Raw genomic sequence first — 15,656 nt, 5'->3', positions numbered from 1 at the left:
GTCCTCCTTCCCTCCGAGAGGGCGGAGCCTGGCACGTCGGGGAGGCAGCAGAGCCTAGAAGCTGCGTGTTTATCTTGGAGGGGACAGAGCCAGTGGGGTCGGCCGCGCCAGCCGGCGCTGCTCCGAGGTGGGGAGCGAGCCTGCAGGTACGCGGAGGGGGTGGGCGGGGCGGGGAGGGACGGGAGAGCCGGCCGCGCGGGCACCCAGGGGCGCCGCAGGGAGCGCGGAGAGGTCCAGGGCACCGGCAGGCAAGGGCCGGCTTGGCACACACAACAGGAAAGAAAAATTATTTTTCTCAGAGAAGATGGAAGGAGGAAAGATCGAACGCTGTTCTAAATGGGTGCTAAATTCTTTCCTTCCGTCGGCTTCCTGGAGGATCAGACCTCTTACGCCTCCGGGAAAGTCCGTTTCCAGGCCACTCTGACTGCAGGTCTGCTGGCGAGGGGCCCGGCCAGCTCTCCAAAATGCGGGGCTCGGCAACCCACCGGTCAGAGCAGCGGAAGAGGGGCTGTCCTTCCAGAAAAAGGGGCTTTCTCAGGATCAGAGGTGCCTGGGACCCCCTCCCTCTGCCGGGTAGGGCGGGACCTGGCAGGGTGGGTGGCTGGGTCTCCTCCTTTTCCGCAGGTGGATGGCAGCTCGGTCCCGGGTTTTCTGCAACAAGAACCTGCCTGCAGCGCCCCCGCCCCTTGGGGGGGCTCTTAAAAGGGCAATGTCAGAAGCAGAGGTGTCAGCCCCACCAGAACTCCCCCCTGGAGACGCAGGGTTGGCCCCTCCTTCTGTGTGCATCTGGGAGGAGCTTTGGGGGAACCCCACGCTGGGAGGTGGGGTGGTGGGGTGGGGGTGGAGCAGGCCCCTCTCCTGGCACAGGCTGTGACATGCAGCACATTTCTCTGGGGCCCATCCCAACTCTGCCAGTCAGGCTCTTCCTGGGAGAGCAGCCAGGGAGGTTTGGGGGTGGGAGGAGAGGAGGCTGTCTGGGGACCCTGGGTAAACCAGAAAACCTTCTGGGAAGGAAAAGCGGGACAGGTCACAGGGAAAGTTCCCAGGAGTGATTCCACCCCTGGGGGGTGGTTGGCTCCTTGGGGGCTAACTGACCCTCCCACCAGATGGTGAGATGGTGAGCGCTGGCAGGCTCCTTGGGCTCCTGTTTGGTCCCACACGTTGCCCTCTTTAGCATTTCTTTCTGGAAGTCTGTCTCCTGGTTGTCTGTGTCTCTTGGTAGAGGCCTGTGTCTCCTCTCTGGCCTAAAGCACCCAGACCTGCATTTTGAGCCCTGAATTCCTGGGTGTGGGAACCAAGGATTGGTGAGGGACCCAGGGCTGTGACTCACTCCACTCAGCCTGTGGGGGTTGTTTGCTAACTTAGGTAGCTTGGGCAGCTGGGGTTCGAGATGGGGCAGGTCAAGGTGCCAGGGATGAGGGTATCAGCTATGGATTGCGGAGGCAACTGCAGGGTGGAGTCCAGGTTACCTGGGCCCAGTCCCAAGTGCTCAGCTTCCAGGCCAGCCATTCCTAAGCAAGGCTTGCATCAGCTCATCCCATTGCTGCAGGGAGGCAAAGAGTTGGGTTTTCAGCTCACACTGGAGGAAGGCAGGCCCCACCTTCCCCTAGGACTGTGAGTTCTTTGAGAGCAAGGACTGTGTCCCATTCTTTCTGTAACCCATGCCCGTAATGGTGCCTGACACGGGGTCAGCACTGTGTAAATGAGAATGTGTGTCCCTGTGCTCACCAGCCTGTGTTCTGGTGATGACCTGCCGGGAAGGGCCTCAGCTGCAGGGTCATCCTTTCCTTCACAACTTTGGCTGTTTTTCTCCTCTGGCTTCTGGAAGGGGGGATAGACTTATCTACTAACATCCTAGTTGGTCCACGCAACAACTCTATTTCGAGCTTCCATGCATTCCTTTCTGCTAGGCAGGCTCCCAGGCCAGTCCACACCCTCACCCAGCCACAGGGCAGGTAGGTGGTTGGCAAGGAGGAAGTGGGCTGCCAACAGCACAGGGCAGAAGGCACTCTGCGTAAAACAGCAGGGAGTTCCAGGTGCAAGCAGCTCCAGAAAACTGGTCAGGTGAGAAGGTAGTCAGTGCAGGGAAGCCAAGAGCTGGGCCCAGGTGTCCATGGGCTCAGGGCCGTGGCTTCTGCCCATGGTGGAAGGTCACAAGCCCCAGGTGCTGAAGGGAGTAGGAGTGGGGAGCAGAGTGGGCAGCTGCAGTGACCTGTGTGGCTAGATGGGGGTGCTCAAGGCCATCTGAGTTTCCAACTCCAAAGCCCAATAGGTTTTTTGAACAGGAGAGCTGTGTGGTAGTGAGCAAATCCAGCCTCCTGCTTCTGTGTAAACTGCCTTTCTCCAGACCAAGGAGCTGAGGCTCCAGTAATAACTTCTGGTCCTTCTAAGTGGGAGCAGCTTGCTCTTCTATCCCCTGGCCCTGGCTTTATCCCAGAGCTGAGGGCAATGTGCTACAGTAGAGGCGGGCTGACTGAGCCTGCCTGTGGCAAGAGAGCCACTGCAATCAGTCACCCTTCTCAGTGCCCGATTTTACAGGGTTTACAGCAGTAAGATTAATAGGATCAGCCCCAAGTTCCCGGTGGAAAACCAAGCACACAGCCGCTTTCCTAGATGCCAAGCTCCAGCAGGCTCAGGGAAGTTGCTGCTTAGGGACTAAGGACGCTGAGATGATATAAAGGATCCTAAGTGACATCCAGTTCAGAGTCCTCTCATCTTCAAGCACCAGGACTCCTGGCTTCCCCTGGCCCTGTCCCATCTCCATCACCCACATGTACTGTCTTCCATATGAAGGAAGAGGTATAATCACGTCCCCACCCTCCCTTCTGGGACCGTCACAAAGATAAAAGAGATCATGTATAGGAAGTATTTTAGGCTCCCAGGAAAGCAGCACTAAACGAACAAGAGGTGTTATTAAGGTAAAGTGTTTGGAGATTGCAGATGAAAGGCAGCAGGTAAATAAAGAGCCTAAACATCACCCTCCCCAGAGCAAGGGTGGACTGGCTATCCGGCCACAGTGGGAGCTTTGGAGAAGGGATTAAACCTGCTCCACCACTCCCCATCCTGCTGACTACTGCCATCCTTTGGAGTTACAGTGACAGTGACAAGCTGTTCTGCACTTGGTTTGCCATTTTGGAATGACTTCAAAGAGAAGCAGCTGTTAGTAAGGCCCTGCCTCGTGCTCTTGAATCTAGGGCCTCTTTTGGATTAAATATAGTCTCATCTCCCCTGAGGCATAACAGCCTCCCTCCCTTTCCACAGAGCCCTTTCTGGAGAACAGAAATGCTATGAGCCTTTTTATATCAATTGGTCTCTAAGTTAGTCCCACTTAAACAGGAGATTTATAAAAGAGATCCTGGTCATGGTCTTACAAGCTTGTGTGTCCAAGACTCAAAGTTTTCCCTCCCTCCTTGAGCCTTTACTAAATCTACCCCTGCCTCCACCTACCTTCTCAAAGGCTCTCTGACTTGCTAAATGGAACAACTTTATTTAGAAGGAAAAGCAAAAGTATGGTTCCAGGGAGAGCTGCGAGGCAGGGTTAGAGCCCCAGGCAGCACACTGCGGAAGAGTCCTAGCCTTCCCCCAGGGCCCTTCGTTACATGGTTTTGTTAGTCCTCGGTGACTGGATCACAGGCCTATGGGAACAGACAGGGACACTGCGCTGCGCGTGGCAGATGGTTCCCGTTTTAGCAATGCAGTGGGACTGCGCGGCGATGAGTGTGTCTGGCTTCCCCGCCCAGGGGCAGGCTCTGGGATGCCAGCTGACAGAGCTGGGAGGAAGGAATGTTCAGGACGTGGTGACCTCCATGTTCTGCAGCTGGCTCTCCAGGGCGCCATCGCTCACCGCTCCCTTCTTTTTGCTGCCCTCATGCTGCTGCTTCTGCTTCTTGGATGGCTCCTGGTCAATGGGTGCGGGCTTCACAAAGGGAATCAGCTCTTGGAGACCTGGAAGGGAACAGCCAACCGAGTAACCTACCGTTTCTCAGGAGTCAGAGCCCGTGGAACTCGGGGTGAGTGCACAAAAGGGCACCCACAATGGGCACTTGTTTCATTCATCCTTTCCTCCCCCTGCCTGGATTTTAGCTGCATTTCCATAGAATATCATGCCTGTACCGGCTACCTTCTCAGCTCTGCCCCTGCAGTGCCCAGCACTGGGAGACAGGCAGAGTTTCTGGGGACTGTGTGTGAACAAGAAAACTGGGTTCACTCTGAAAGGGGCCTGCTATTCGGAAATGTGAAGACAGAGGAGAGGAGGATAGGCCAGGCTGGGCCTCACCTGGCGGCATAAATTCCTGCAACTTCTTGGGCACGATGATGCCCTTCTCTGTCTGGTAGTTCTCCAGGATGGCGCAGATGGTGCGTGTAGTGGCGCACATGGTAGCATTGAGCATGTGGACGAACTCCACCTGTGCAGAGAGCAGTTCAACTCAACCCTCAGCTCGTCTAAGCGATGACCAGGAGCCATCACCCGGCCAGACTCCCCACAGCAACTAACCAATTCAGACTCATGACTTCTACCCATTACTGAGCCCTTTCTAAACCTGAGTTCTGTTTGGTATTTACTGCCTCTCAGATAACTCCAGGAAGATTCCTCATGTCTCCATGAGTGACAAGAGGCAGGTCTCAGTATTTTGAGGAGAGTTGGGCCTTTTGAGGGAAACAGAAAACACGACCACAGGGGCCTCTCCTTTTGACCCTTTTCAAGTCCCTGACTTGGAAAAGTAGGGCCTGGAAATTGGGTTTGAAGAGATAAGCTTACAACCCAAACCTCCTTGGGTGAGAAGTGGGGAGACACTGCCTCCAACTTGTTCTGGGTAGACAAGTGAGGATCATTCTTTATCTGGAGTGACAGAAAACAAAGCCCAAAAGAGAAAAACTAGAATGACTTTGTAGAATGGGGCTAGATCAGGTTTCTATCTAAAAGGACTCAGTCCTGACTCGGTAGAAGTCATTTTCAGGTTCCCTTTTTAATCTAGATGGAAAAACTCAGTTCTCCCACGATGCTGGGAAACACGTGCCCTGAGGGCTGAGAAACAAGGCCGATCCCCTCTGCACCGGGGGCCCTGTGCCCGCCTCCCAGGCTGCTACCTTGTCCATCATCTTCTTGGTTTGCCCGTATCTGATTCGGAGCCGGCGGGCCTGATAGTCTGTGCAGTTGGAACAGGAGACCAACTCACGGAAGGCTCCCGAGCCCGGAAACCAGGCCTCCAGGTCAAGCTTCTTACTGGCAGCGTGATTCAAAGAACCTGTAAGGAAACACCCCTAGAATTCATGAAGGAGGGATGGTATTTCAGAAGGCTAACCTTTTAGCAAACCCGAAGAATTCTTTAATTCACACCCTATCCGCAGAAGTAAAATCACGCCCAGATATTCTTATCAGCAAACACTCCCAAGGGAAAAGAGTGTGATATTTTAATTAACGTGGGCCATTAACTGGATTGTGAGCTATTGCTTTGTGTGGTGTGGGTACTGTTTGTGGGATGCAAGAGAGGGAGGCCGATACCTGAGACAATATTCACAATGTGGTACGGGATCCCCAAAGCCTGGTAGAACTCCTCTGCAGTGGTGATCATCTCTTCAAACATCTCCCAGGACTTGTTGTCATGTGGCGATGAGTAGACAAACTGTTCAATCTGCAAAGAGGGACCCAAGGAGACAGCGACAATGGGACAGGGTGAAAAACTAAAGGACCCAAGTGGGAGATATTCTTGCAATGAAGACCTGTTCCTATACCACTGGGAGTCGGGCGAGGCTGGGGCCCCCAGCTAGAGAGGTGTTGCACTGCACTGGGTGTGCAGCAAGAACACGTGTTTCTGTAGAGCTTACTGCACACATGCTGGGTGCTGTTCTAAGCGCTTCTGATGTTAACTAGTTAAATCCTCATAGTGGGCCTAATGAAGTGGGTACTATTATTACCCTCCTTTTACAGGGAGGAAACTGAGCACAGAGTGGTTAAGCAACTTGTCCCAGGTGACACAGCTGGTAGGTGATGGAGTTGGCATTTGGACTCAGGCAGCCTGGAACTGGAGTCTGTGCTGGCAGTCACTCCACTATGTGCTGCTCAGGCCCTTCCCAGAAACACAGACGCAGGCAATGGGAGGCAAGACTGGAGCCAGGATGCGCTTGAGCGACACAGCTCCTGTCTCTCCTCTAACTACCCTGGACAGATAGATAGAAGGGTCCTACTCCTCACCCTGACTTCTCTACTTACCTTCTCAAACTGATGGACTCGAAAGATGCCTCGGGTATCACGGCCATGGGAGCCCACCTCCTGGCGAAAGCAGGTGGACAGGCCAGCATACTTGATGGGCAAATCCTCTGGCCGTAGCCACTCATCCCGGTGGAGGGCAGCAATGGGCTGCTCGGAGGTAGCAATCAGGTATTTCTCATCATAGGAGTTGTCATCAGACCTTTCACTGCCTTTGCCAATCACCTGATGGAGGTTAAGAGTGAGGGAGGTAGACCTCAGCTAGAGCAGAAACCACAGGGAAGATACGAGCGACGGGACAGGGCGAAGTTTCTTTAATCCCTGCCTGGGAGTGAGCAGGGGACACTAAAGACAAGGGAGGGAATGGGTCAGTCCCAAATGAGGTCTCTAATAGAATTCAAAGAAAAGCAAATTAAAAGGAGATAAAAAATTCTGATACTTTTTACTTATGATGCAGGCGTACAAGAAAACCTGAGCTGATAGCAATATAACGTAATCCACTCAACAAATGTTCGTGAGGCATTTACTACAGGCCAAGTCCTTTAGGCCAATGCTGGACAAAAGGAGACATGGTCTCTGCTTTCTTGGTGCTTATGGGCTAGTCTAGAGGTTATAATCCTCAATCACTCTGGTGTTCAGTTGATTAGAATGATCTTCTGAACCTCGACTTGAACCCTCTGGTTCTCCCTGAGATGGTCCAGGGTTGAGAGGAGCCACAAACTAGAGGACACATCTATCCCAAGGAATGTATGTCTTGCCCTATGGAAGCTTCCAGTCTGGGCTCAGGAGGAGGAGGGCACGGTAAGACCGGCCACTTCTATAATGTCCTTTTGTCCAGCCACTCAATACATGTGCCTCTTCTCTAGGCTCATAATGTTAACGCATGCTCACTTAGGTACATGATACAGATTACCTGGGGGAAAGATCAAACAGGCCCTAGGTCTGCACTGTTCAATATGGTAGCCACTGGCCATGTATAGCTATTTAAATTAAAATTTAAAAAAATTAAAATTAAAAATTTACATTTCAGGTACTCAACAGCCACAGATATAGACCGTTTCCATCATCGCAGGAAGTTCTACTGGACAGTGCTGCTCCAGTATCTTTGAGGTTAAATTTCCCAATGGAAGAAGTCCTTCTGCCGCAGTGCCCAACTACTCACCTTGTAAAGTTCCTCATCAAACTGGCTGAGCTGTGCCACCTCCTGCATGACCTCCTTCCTCATGAAAAACGGGGTGTAAATGGGAATGTAGCCCCGACTTCCCAAGGTGCGAAGGGCATACTGGATGAGTGCCTGTTCCAGGAACACCAGAGGCCCCTAAAGGAGCAGAGACACAGCAAGGGTGATTGGGTTCTGTCGCTGTCATGTTTAGTTGCTAGAATTTGCACTCAGAGGCAACTATGTGGGGGTAGAATATGACTACCCAAGGGCTCACAGGAGGCCCCCTCAGGGCTCACCCACCAGAGCATGGGCCACAGAACCCCTCATTGTTACCTGCTCCCCAATATCATCTCCATGTGCTGTAAATGTTCATTGTTAATTATCCTATACCCACCAACAAAGAAGTATGTGTTTCTCTGTTTTTATTCACTCCCAGAGATTTCACCGCTTTGCTTTCTCCCACCTCCCACCAGTGGATTTCATGTAACTCCCCCTACCCCTTACGTCTCATTTGATTCTAATGTATAAAATAAGCTACAAAAGTGCCATTCTCCAGAGCATTTTCTCAGTTTGGTTCAAATAAAAATTCTCTACAGGTTTGGAGGTTTCTTACGTTGACGGCACTTATCACAGTGGCTTTTGACTCTGTCACTTGTCTAACTGTCCAATTACACTGAGCTCCTCAAAGGAGAGACTGTTCTGATTCAGTCAGCAAAACATGTATTCACTGCGGGGCATCATGCGGTAGCTTTTGTTCTGAGCACCCCTGATAGCACGCTCCTGCCTTAGAAAGAGAACTGTATCTAATTGCCAATAAGCCTGTAGTAGAAAGGGGAGCACATGTGGTGGATTTGTGGGCCTCCTTAAGTAAGTTATGTTTTCTGCACAGTATTTTTAAAAGTCCTTCTTTATAATCCCATCCCCACTGGCTCCCAACTCTCACCTTCAGGAAATACCCTCGACTCCCAGCCACCACGACTCCCTTTTCGCCTTCAAAGCCATCGACCATCACCACCAGGTCCACGTGTGAGTACTTCTTCCTGACCGTGCAATCACCCCAAATCCTCTCTACTTTGTTGTCCGCATCCTAAGGAAGCAAGACCAGGAGAGAAAGATACACAACCTCTGAATTCCACGTCTACCTTTCCAAACCCTGTTCTAAGAACAACCTAAAGCTTAGTGAAGCCACATGAGGTTTTGGTCATCATTTCCAGAGACCAGAGAAGTGAATTTGCTAGAGAATTTGTGCTCAATAGAGAAATAATCATTTTTAGATTCCTAGAAGCGAATCTAGCCATGAAACTGAAATCATGATTTTCCAAAAGATGTCACATTGTGTGTTTTTTGTTTGTGGCCTTTTTTTTTACCCTTTTAAATGCCCTGTACTACGACACCTCTACCCAGACAATCAGCATTGCCTGGGGTGCAGAGGAGAATGTAGATTATTTTTTTTCCAGGCTCTCATTGGTCCCAGGGCCACATGAGGGTGGGGTGAGGGCCCCCGACCTCCAGAGTCTGCCACGCCAGCCTGCAGTGAGTTTAACATTCTGTTCACCAGGGAATGAATGAAAGAGGCACAGATGGGCCCTGCTCTGGCTGGGGTGTCAGGGAACAAAGACTGGGCTCAGAGCAGCTTTGTGTTGGGGAAGCTCCCACTCAGCAGGAAACTTTTATCATGCAGATTCCCCTTCAACCTGCAGCTTCTCAGCAGGGTGTGGGTGAGGGGCGAGGTTGTTTTAGCAGATCCCTCCCACGAGACTGGCTGCTACCACCGGCAACAGCAGAGGACAGCAGCCCGATTTAGAAGAGATCTGTGCGCCAGGAGTCTCCTACCTGCGGTCTCCGCCACTTCCCAATCAGGCAAGGATCTGACACTTTCAATTCTCAATTGGAGGGCAGAGTGAGGACACAAAGGGCCTGCTTCTGATACAAAGCCCATTACACAGAGTGTCAGTGTTTCCTTGTCCTTCCCAGAGGAGCGCCCCACGACTCACCTCGTCGTTACTGATGGGCACAGAGGGATGCAGGAGGTTCCCGATCTCTCGGAGGTTCTCAAAGCGCTCTGACTCCAGCTTTACCCGCTCGGCATCGCACTTTAGGATGGCTTCGTCGATGAGCAGTCGGAGTTTTTTGATCTGTGACACTTTCAGTTTCTGTGGACAAACAGGCCAGAGCAAGTCAAGTACAGAGCAGGAAAAAGATTCTGTCGCCCTAACCCCGAGGTGCTCCGATGACAACCCTTGTGACAGCCTTTTAAAAACTGACAATGAAGGCTTTCAAAGCGACGCTGCCCTGACAAATCCACTGGCATTTCCTTTTGGGGTGCCTAAGGCAGAGATGGATCGATTCTGGCCACTCTGCATGTTCCTATATACCTTGGCAATTTTAATATGTAGCTCTTTTCAGAGCTCTTGCTTCCTGATTAAACCAATTTAGCATTCTATTACTACTGCACTTAACTGTTCTCTAGGGAGATTATACATTTATTAGGAGCAAGAGGCCTGTCTTAAGCTAATTTTGTATTCCTATTGCAGGTGTTTCAAACTGTCCTGATTTTTTATGGGGAGCCCTCAGCAGGTAGGGCTGGACAGGAAGAGCACCCCCAACCCAGCCTTCAAGCGCAACACTACTTTTTTTGTGCTTATGCTCTTACTATGCTTTTGTGTTATGGGTTTTAAGAAAGCGTTTAGTGACTAAAAACTTGAAAATTACTGCTCCAGGCCCATTATATAGTGAGTATTTACTGAATTATAGTAAACTGAAAAATTCCGATTTTGTGAAAATAGACTAATATAAGCTAAACACAGTTCAGTCCCGTTTTTCTCTTCTTCCTACCCCTGACTGTTCCACTCCATCTGTCTCCAGGGACATGTCCCAGCGGCAAAAATTCAAGGATGCCCCAATGCTGTGTGGAACAGAGTGTCAGCAAGCCCCTGTCCAGGAGGAAAGTTAAGATAAAAGAACAGAAATCCCAACCTAGAAATGGACAGTAACTTACAGCTAATATGTCTGGGGTGAGGTTGTCGAGATTTAACACACTCTCTGGAATGGACTCATCGTCTTCCACTGGCTCTTTTTTCTGCAGGAAACAAACAAACAACACTATTAAATAAATAAAAATTCTGACATCGCTTTATAAGTGCACACCAAATGAATATCATATAAACTAATCACAGAACTTCCTACATAACTCTCTAAAAAAGGCAACACCTGAGAGAAACAGTAAATTGGAAATGAGGGGGGAAAAAGTTTCAAGTCTCTGTTTTGCCGCTTTCTAGCTTTTTGTAATCCTCTCCCAAGTATATGTTTTCCACTGATTCCAGAGAGAGAGGAAGGGAGGAGAGGGAGCGAGACATCGCTGCCAGAGAGAAACATCGATCGGCTGCCTCCCACACACGCCCCAACAGGGAATAGAGCCTGAGACCCTATGAAAAAAGTTTCGCTGTCACTAACAGTGCGTGTGCTCCCAGAACACACAGGCATAATACATGGGAATTGACATGATTATGGGACCTCTGGCATGGAAATGATTAAGCAGCACGGCTCCCATAGGAAAAACACCAGTGTGATGATCTATATCAACTGCTACAGTCCGCCACAAGCTGAATGTGAAAAGAGGGAAGCGGACCAGCAGTAAGTGTAACTTGCTCGAATCCCAGGGGAATCTCTTCGTTATGTTCTTTACTGGTTCAGGTTCCTAATTTTTAATTTTTTGGTTCAGTTTAGAGGTTTACAAGAAAAAAATGAGACAGACTATAGGATGCATTTAATGTCTTTTAAAAAATGATTAAGAGGTTAAAAGGGTGTATTTGAAGAGAGATAAAAACATGTACTATTCTGGGTTAACTAAGGAAGGTGGAACTGAAACTTAACATTCTTCAAGCATGGAAGCACTTTTTGGATGAAGGCCATCCATTGTTACTCGCAATTGGTAAATAACTACAATGTTCCAGGCATTGTGCCAGGTTCTCCCCATTTAAAAAATTTCATTCTCATAATTCTGTTCTATAGGTGAATGTTAGTATTGTCATTTCAGATGAGAAAACTGAGGCTCAGAGGTTAACCTGCCTCAAGTCACACAAGCCAATAGTCCAGGACTTGGAGTCTCTATCCGTGCTCTTTACATAAAACAGCTCGAATAGCCTGAACAAAGGACCTGAAGTCTACCATAGGAAAGTCTTCCTGGCACTGGAGGTCAAACTCAAGAAATAACGGGGAAAAATTACAGGTGGAATTTATATTCTTATTGTAAGAACAGAATAAACAATGAATGACTAGTGTGGCAAGACTTTCACCTTGCTATAGGCTGAATGTTGAAAGCCAACAAATTCCTACACTGAAACCTACCCCTCAGTGTGATGGCATTTGGAGGTGCAGTCTTTCAGAGGTGACTAGGTGAGGAGGCTACCTCATAAGACACCCCACAGAGCTCCCTGGCTCCATCTGCCATGTAAGGACACAGCAAGGAGAGTGTCTATGAGCCAGGGAGTGGGCCCTCACCAGACACCAAATCTGCTCGTGCCTTGATCATGGACTTCCCAGCCTCCAGAACTGTAAAAAATAAATTCCTGTTGTTTATCAGCCACTGGCTCTGTGGCAGCAAAACAGACTAAGACCTGAATAGGGAAGATGGATTCACCCACTTAGCTCCCTCCCTGTCATCCTTCCTTTCTTTTTAAAATAATCCCCCCACTTTGGTAAGAAGTCTGGTATCTCATAGAACCAGGCGCTAAACTAGAAATTATGTATTAACTGAGAATAAGATTAAATACCTCCACTCTCAAGGCTGTTAGTTCTCTTACCTTCATTTTCTCCCCAACTGTCTTGCTGCATAGGTTCTTCAGCTTGTTCAAGTTGTCTGCTCGAAATCTGCCTGAAGAATAAAGAACCCGAGAATGTTCTAACAATACGCATATAATTAAGATTCCTCAGTCTCCTAATCATGGCTCCTCAGGACTGATCTCACGGAGCATAACAAGGCTAGACCACAGAGCACGGGCATATGTGGGAGTGGCAGATCAAGCTAGGAAGGAACGGGGGGCTTTGTAAATTGTGTTAAGAAATTTGGCTTTTTATGCTTTAGAGCTACACTGTCCAGCATGGTAGCCACTAGCCACATGTGGCTACTGAGCATTTGAAATTTGGCTAGCCCAAACTGAAATGTGCTGTAAGTGTAAAAATATACATGCTAGATTTTGAGGGCCTGTAAAAGAGAAAAAGAATGTAAAATATCTAAATAATTTTTTTTATTGATTACATGTTAAAAATATAATTTTTGTATCTATGGGTTAATACAATATATTCCTAAAATTAATTTCATCTGTTTTTCTTTACATTTTTTAAGTGGCTACAAGAAAATTAATAATTATGCCTGTGGCTCACATTGTATTTCTATTAGACAGATTGAAGGTATGTATGGCACTGCAAGACTTAAGCCTGGAAGCCAAATGATTAGATTTTCATTCCAAAAAGATCACATGTCCTGGGTGTGGCCCAAGACTGGGTGAGACTGGGGTGAAACTAAAAGCAGTTAAGACTGTTATTCCAATGACAAGGGCCCGGGAAGGTGTTTACAGCCAAGGTTAAGAGGAAATAACTTCAATTTACAGGAAAAAGAAATTTCACTCAGAACAGCACTTCTTGGGGGGGGAGGGGGGATTCTGATAGCTAGCAGACTGCAAGACAGGAGGAAATCTAGAGGCATCGGAAGTAGTCGAGACAAATGCTTATGTGCCCAAAAGTGTCCTCAGTGTATTACTCTGAATTAAAAAGAAGCCACAGTATGAATACTTGGAGCTAGAAGAGCCGTGGTAAACTCTGTGGTGCTAGGACTCCACGTTTTGTCAGATTCCGTTGACAGCCCTAGTGGCACCTTGGAGGTCTACAGGCAGGCGAAAAGGTATAGTTGTAATGGAGGGCCTGGTGAGGTTCGCTGTGTCCTTGGAGAACACGATGAGTTCTCAATGTGGCTCGGGGTTACAAGTCCTTGTTGCAGCCAATGACAGGAGAACCCCAACTTCTGATCTGAGGTTCGGATATAAAATAACTGTGATACAAGATCTGTCACAGTCCTTCGGCAGCAAGCGACTTGGGAAAAATCATTAACTCCCTTTGGCTGCAAAGGGAACTGGTAAGGGATGTCAAGTAGAAAAGATTCAAATCAATAAATGAGTTGAAAATAAGCGAAATAAACTGCTTTTCATACAGAAGGGCAAAGTGCCCTGAACACAGATGATATTCATGAATTCAAAAAAATCTTTGTCAAGCCCTTACCAAGGAGCTGGTGCAGCGCTAAGTACTGGGATTATATGTATACGTGTGTACATGTATATCCTGTATGTATATGTTAACCCAGGTACTGGGACATACAGATGCATAGACCACAGCCCTGTCCCTGAAGAACCCATCCCCTCACCATATATCCATTAATTAGGAAATGGATAAAACTCCTAAATGTGTTCATTATACATAAGAGACGAGCTCACACATTCAAAGTCATTTAGTACAGAACAGTGAATGGATAACCAGATAGAAAAATCTGATACTTCTGATTCAGTAAAACAGTGTCCAGTTTAGTTTTTTCCTTCCAATTAATTTAATTCCATTGCAACCCAAAACTTCAGATTCAGGTGGTAGGATCTCACTGTCATAAACTACCACATTAGAGTGACTAAGACATTAGGAGTCAGCAGACAACCAAAGTCAAACAAATACTTTCCTGGTACCCATAGCCTTCTAAGTTTAGGAAAATCAATGCTCCTCATAGAAAGCCACCACACTCTTGGACAGTGACTGCCTTTGCAGGGTGCTGTCATAAACTTGACTCTCAGCTGGTTGCAGACTTATTGCATCAGACAAAATTAATCACGTGTGCTTGACAGCATTCGGCCAATGGGTGACTACTCCAGTTAATCTAAGCAAAGGGTTCTATGGTTTTATTTTCAGTTTCAGGTTTTAGCCAAACTCTGCCAACGCCTTTTCCAGAAAAATTCCACAAAGCACAATTGCACAGCCTCAATAATTACAAGCTTTTTCTTGCCTCACCCCACCTGTCTCCCCATGTCTGACCTACCACGGAAAAGACTTTTCTCAATTTTTAAAGGTATGATCAACAAACCAGGGGCATGACTTTCCCCAAAGCTCCGGGGTCACTGCTTTTAGCCAGGAACGGCCTCCAAAGACTCCAAATACTTCCAATATGGGTGGAGTGAAACTATTACGTGGTAGATATGACTCAGGCTGGAGCCTTTGGTCCTATCAAAATAGGAGACCACTCTGGCCTTGCTGAAGATGAGAAAAAGGCCAGAGGCGGCCAAAGATGAGTGTTAGGAAAAGGGAAACCTCCCGCCCTGGCTTTGCCCTGGCTACCCTTGCTGGGAGAAGCCTTGACAGCTCTTCATGCGCATGCGCCATGCTCCTTCCCAGACGGACCTGCGATCCGCACTGAGCACGCGTGGAAGGGACCTAGTACCAACCCGGCGGACGGAGACAGTGGGACCGTTCGGGCTACCCGAGCGTTTGGGGGGGGGGGGCGGGGGACCGGGAAAGCCTCCGAGCCACCGCAACCTGGGGGGGGGGGGGGGAGTCGAACGAGGGGCGGAAGCTGTGGCTCCAGGAGCGGTAACGAGATCCGAGAGCTGAAGTTGGGATTGGGCTCGGGGACATCCCGCGCATCCCGGTACTCACATCTCCGCCACTCGCCGTCTGCCTTCACCAGCCGATCTACTAGTCCCGGGTCCTTGAAGCGGTTCTTTTGCGTCTCTCGGACGAGGTCCGGGTCGCCTCCTTTATCCACACGAAACAAATCCAGATCCAACACCATCTTTCCTCCGCCCGGGTCAACGATAAGGGGAAATGAGAATCGCAGCCAGGGCGTCAATTTATGACGGACGCACTGCGCCGGCGCGCTGGCAGGCCCCTCCCCCCCCCCCCCCCCGCAGGCGCAGGCGCAGGCGCAGGCGCGGCGGGAGCCCTGGCGCGGCCTCTTGGCTGGAGGCCGCCGTGTTGCAGGCTGGGCGGCGGAAAGGAGGGTGGCGCGGGCGCGAGCGTGGGCTTCTCCCGCAGTGACCCGGCCCCACCCGGCCGCACCCGGCCCCGGCTTTAGGTCACCTCTAGTGCTTCCTCCCCAGCTCTGCCCCCTTTCTGTGGGGGCTCTCACCGCCCCGAGTGCCGCGGTTTCCCCCTCACGGTCCGGGACGTTGCCTCAGGCTAGACGGAGGCCCGCCCGTGGGGTGGGCGGCTTGGGAGCCGGCGCCGCCCCAGATGGCCAGGTTCGGGCTCGCAAGG

At 49.7% G+C, this 15,656-nt stretch overlaps 1 protein-coding gene across 1 annotated transcript; it reads right to left on the bottom strand.

The window, feature by feature from the left end:
• Positions 1-2,893: 2,893 nt before the first annotated feature.
• On the bottom strand, positions 2,894-15,300 carry SARS1 (seryl-tRNA synthetase 1). Its single transcript, XM_081122101.1, has 11 exons — positions 15,057-15,300; positions 12,173-12,243; positions 10,369-10,449; positions 9,365-9,523; positions 8,314-8,457; positions 7,371-7,526; positions 6,212-6,433; positions 5,504-5,633; positions 5,089-5,246; positions 4,277-4,406; positions 2,894-3,945 (listed from the first exon to the last, which is right to left on the bottom strand). The coding sequence occupies exons 1-11, from the start codon at positions 15,190-15,192 to the stop codon at positions 3,788-3,790; spliced, it is 1,545 nt and encodes a 514-aa protein (XP_080978227.1). The 5' UTR covers positions 15,193-15,300; the 3' UTR covers positions 2,894-3,787.
• Between the last annotated feature and the right edge of the window lie 356 nt (positions 15,301-15,656).

Source organism: Miniopterus schreibersii (genome assembly GCF_964146895.1).
Source record: "Miniopterus schreibersii genome assembly, chromosome: 19".
Lineage (NCBI taxonomy): Eukaryota > Metazoa > Chordata > Mammalia > Chiroptera > Miniopteridae > Miniopterus > Miniopterus schreibersii.
Note: the sequence above shows the minus strand (reverse complement) of the source record. Positions and strands in the feature narration are given on the sequence as shown.

Coding starts and splice junctions, on each gene's coding strand:
- SARS1 (XM_081122101.1), bottom strand. CDS start 15,192: ATGGTGTTGGATCTGGATTTGTTTCGTGTGGATAAAGGAGGCGACCCG. Junction 10,450..12,172: donor CAGTTGGGGAGAAAATGAAG/GTAAGAGAACTA, acceptor TGTTTCCTGCAG/AAAAAAGAGCCAGTGGAAGA. Junction 3,946..4,276: donor GCAGGAATTTATGCCGCCAG/GTGAGGCCCAGC, acceptor GTTCCCTTCCAG/GTCTCCAAGAGCTGATTCCC.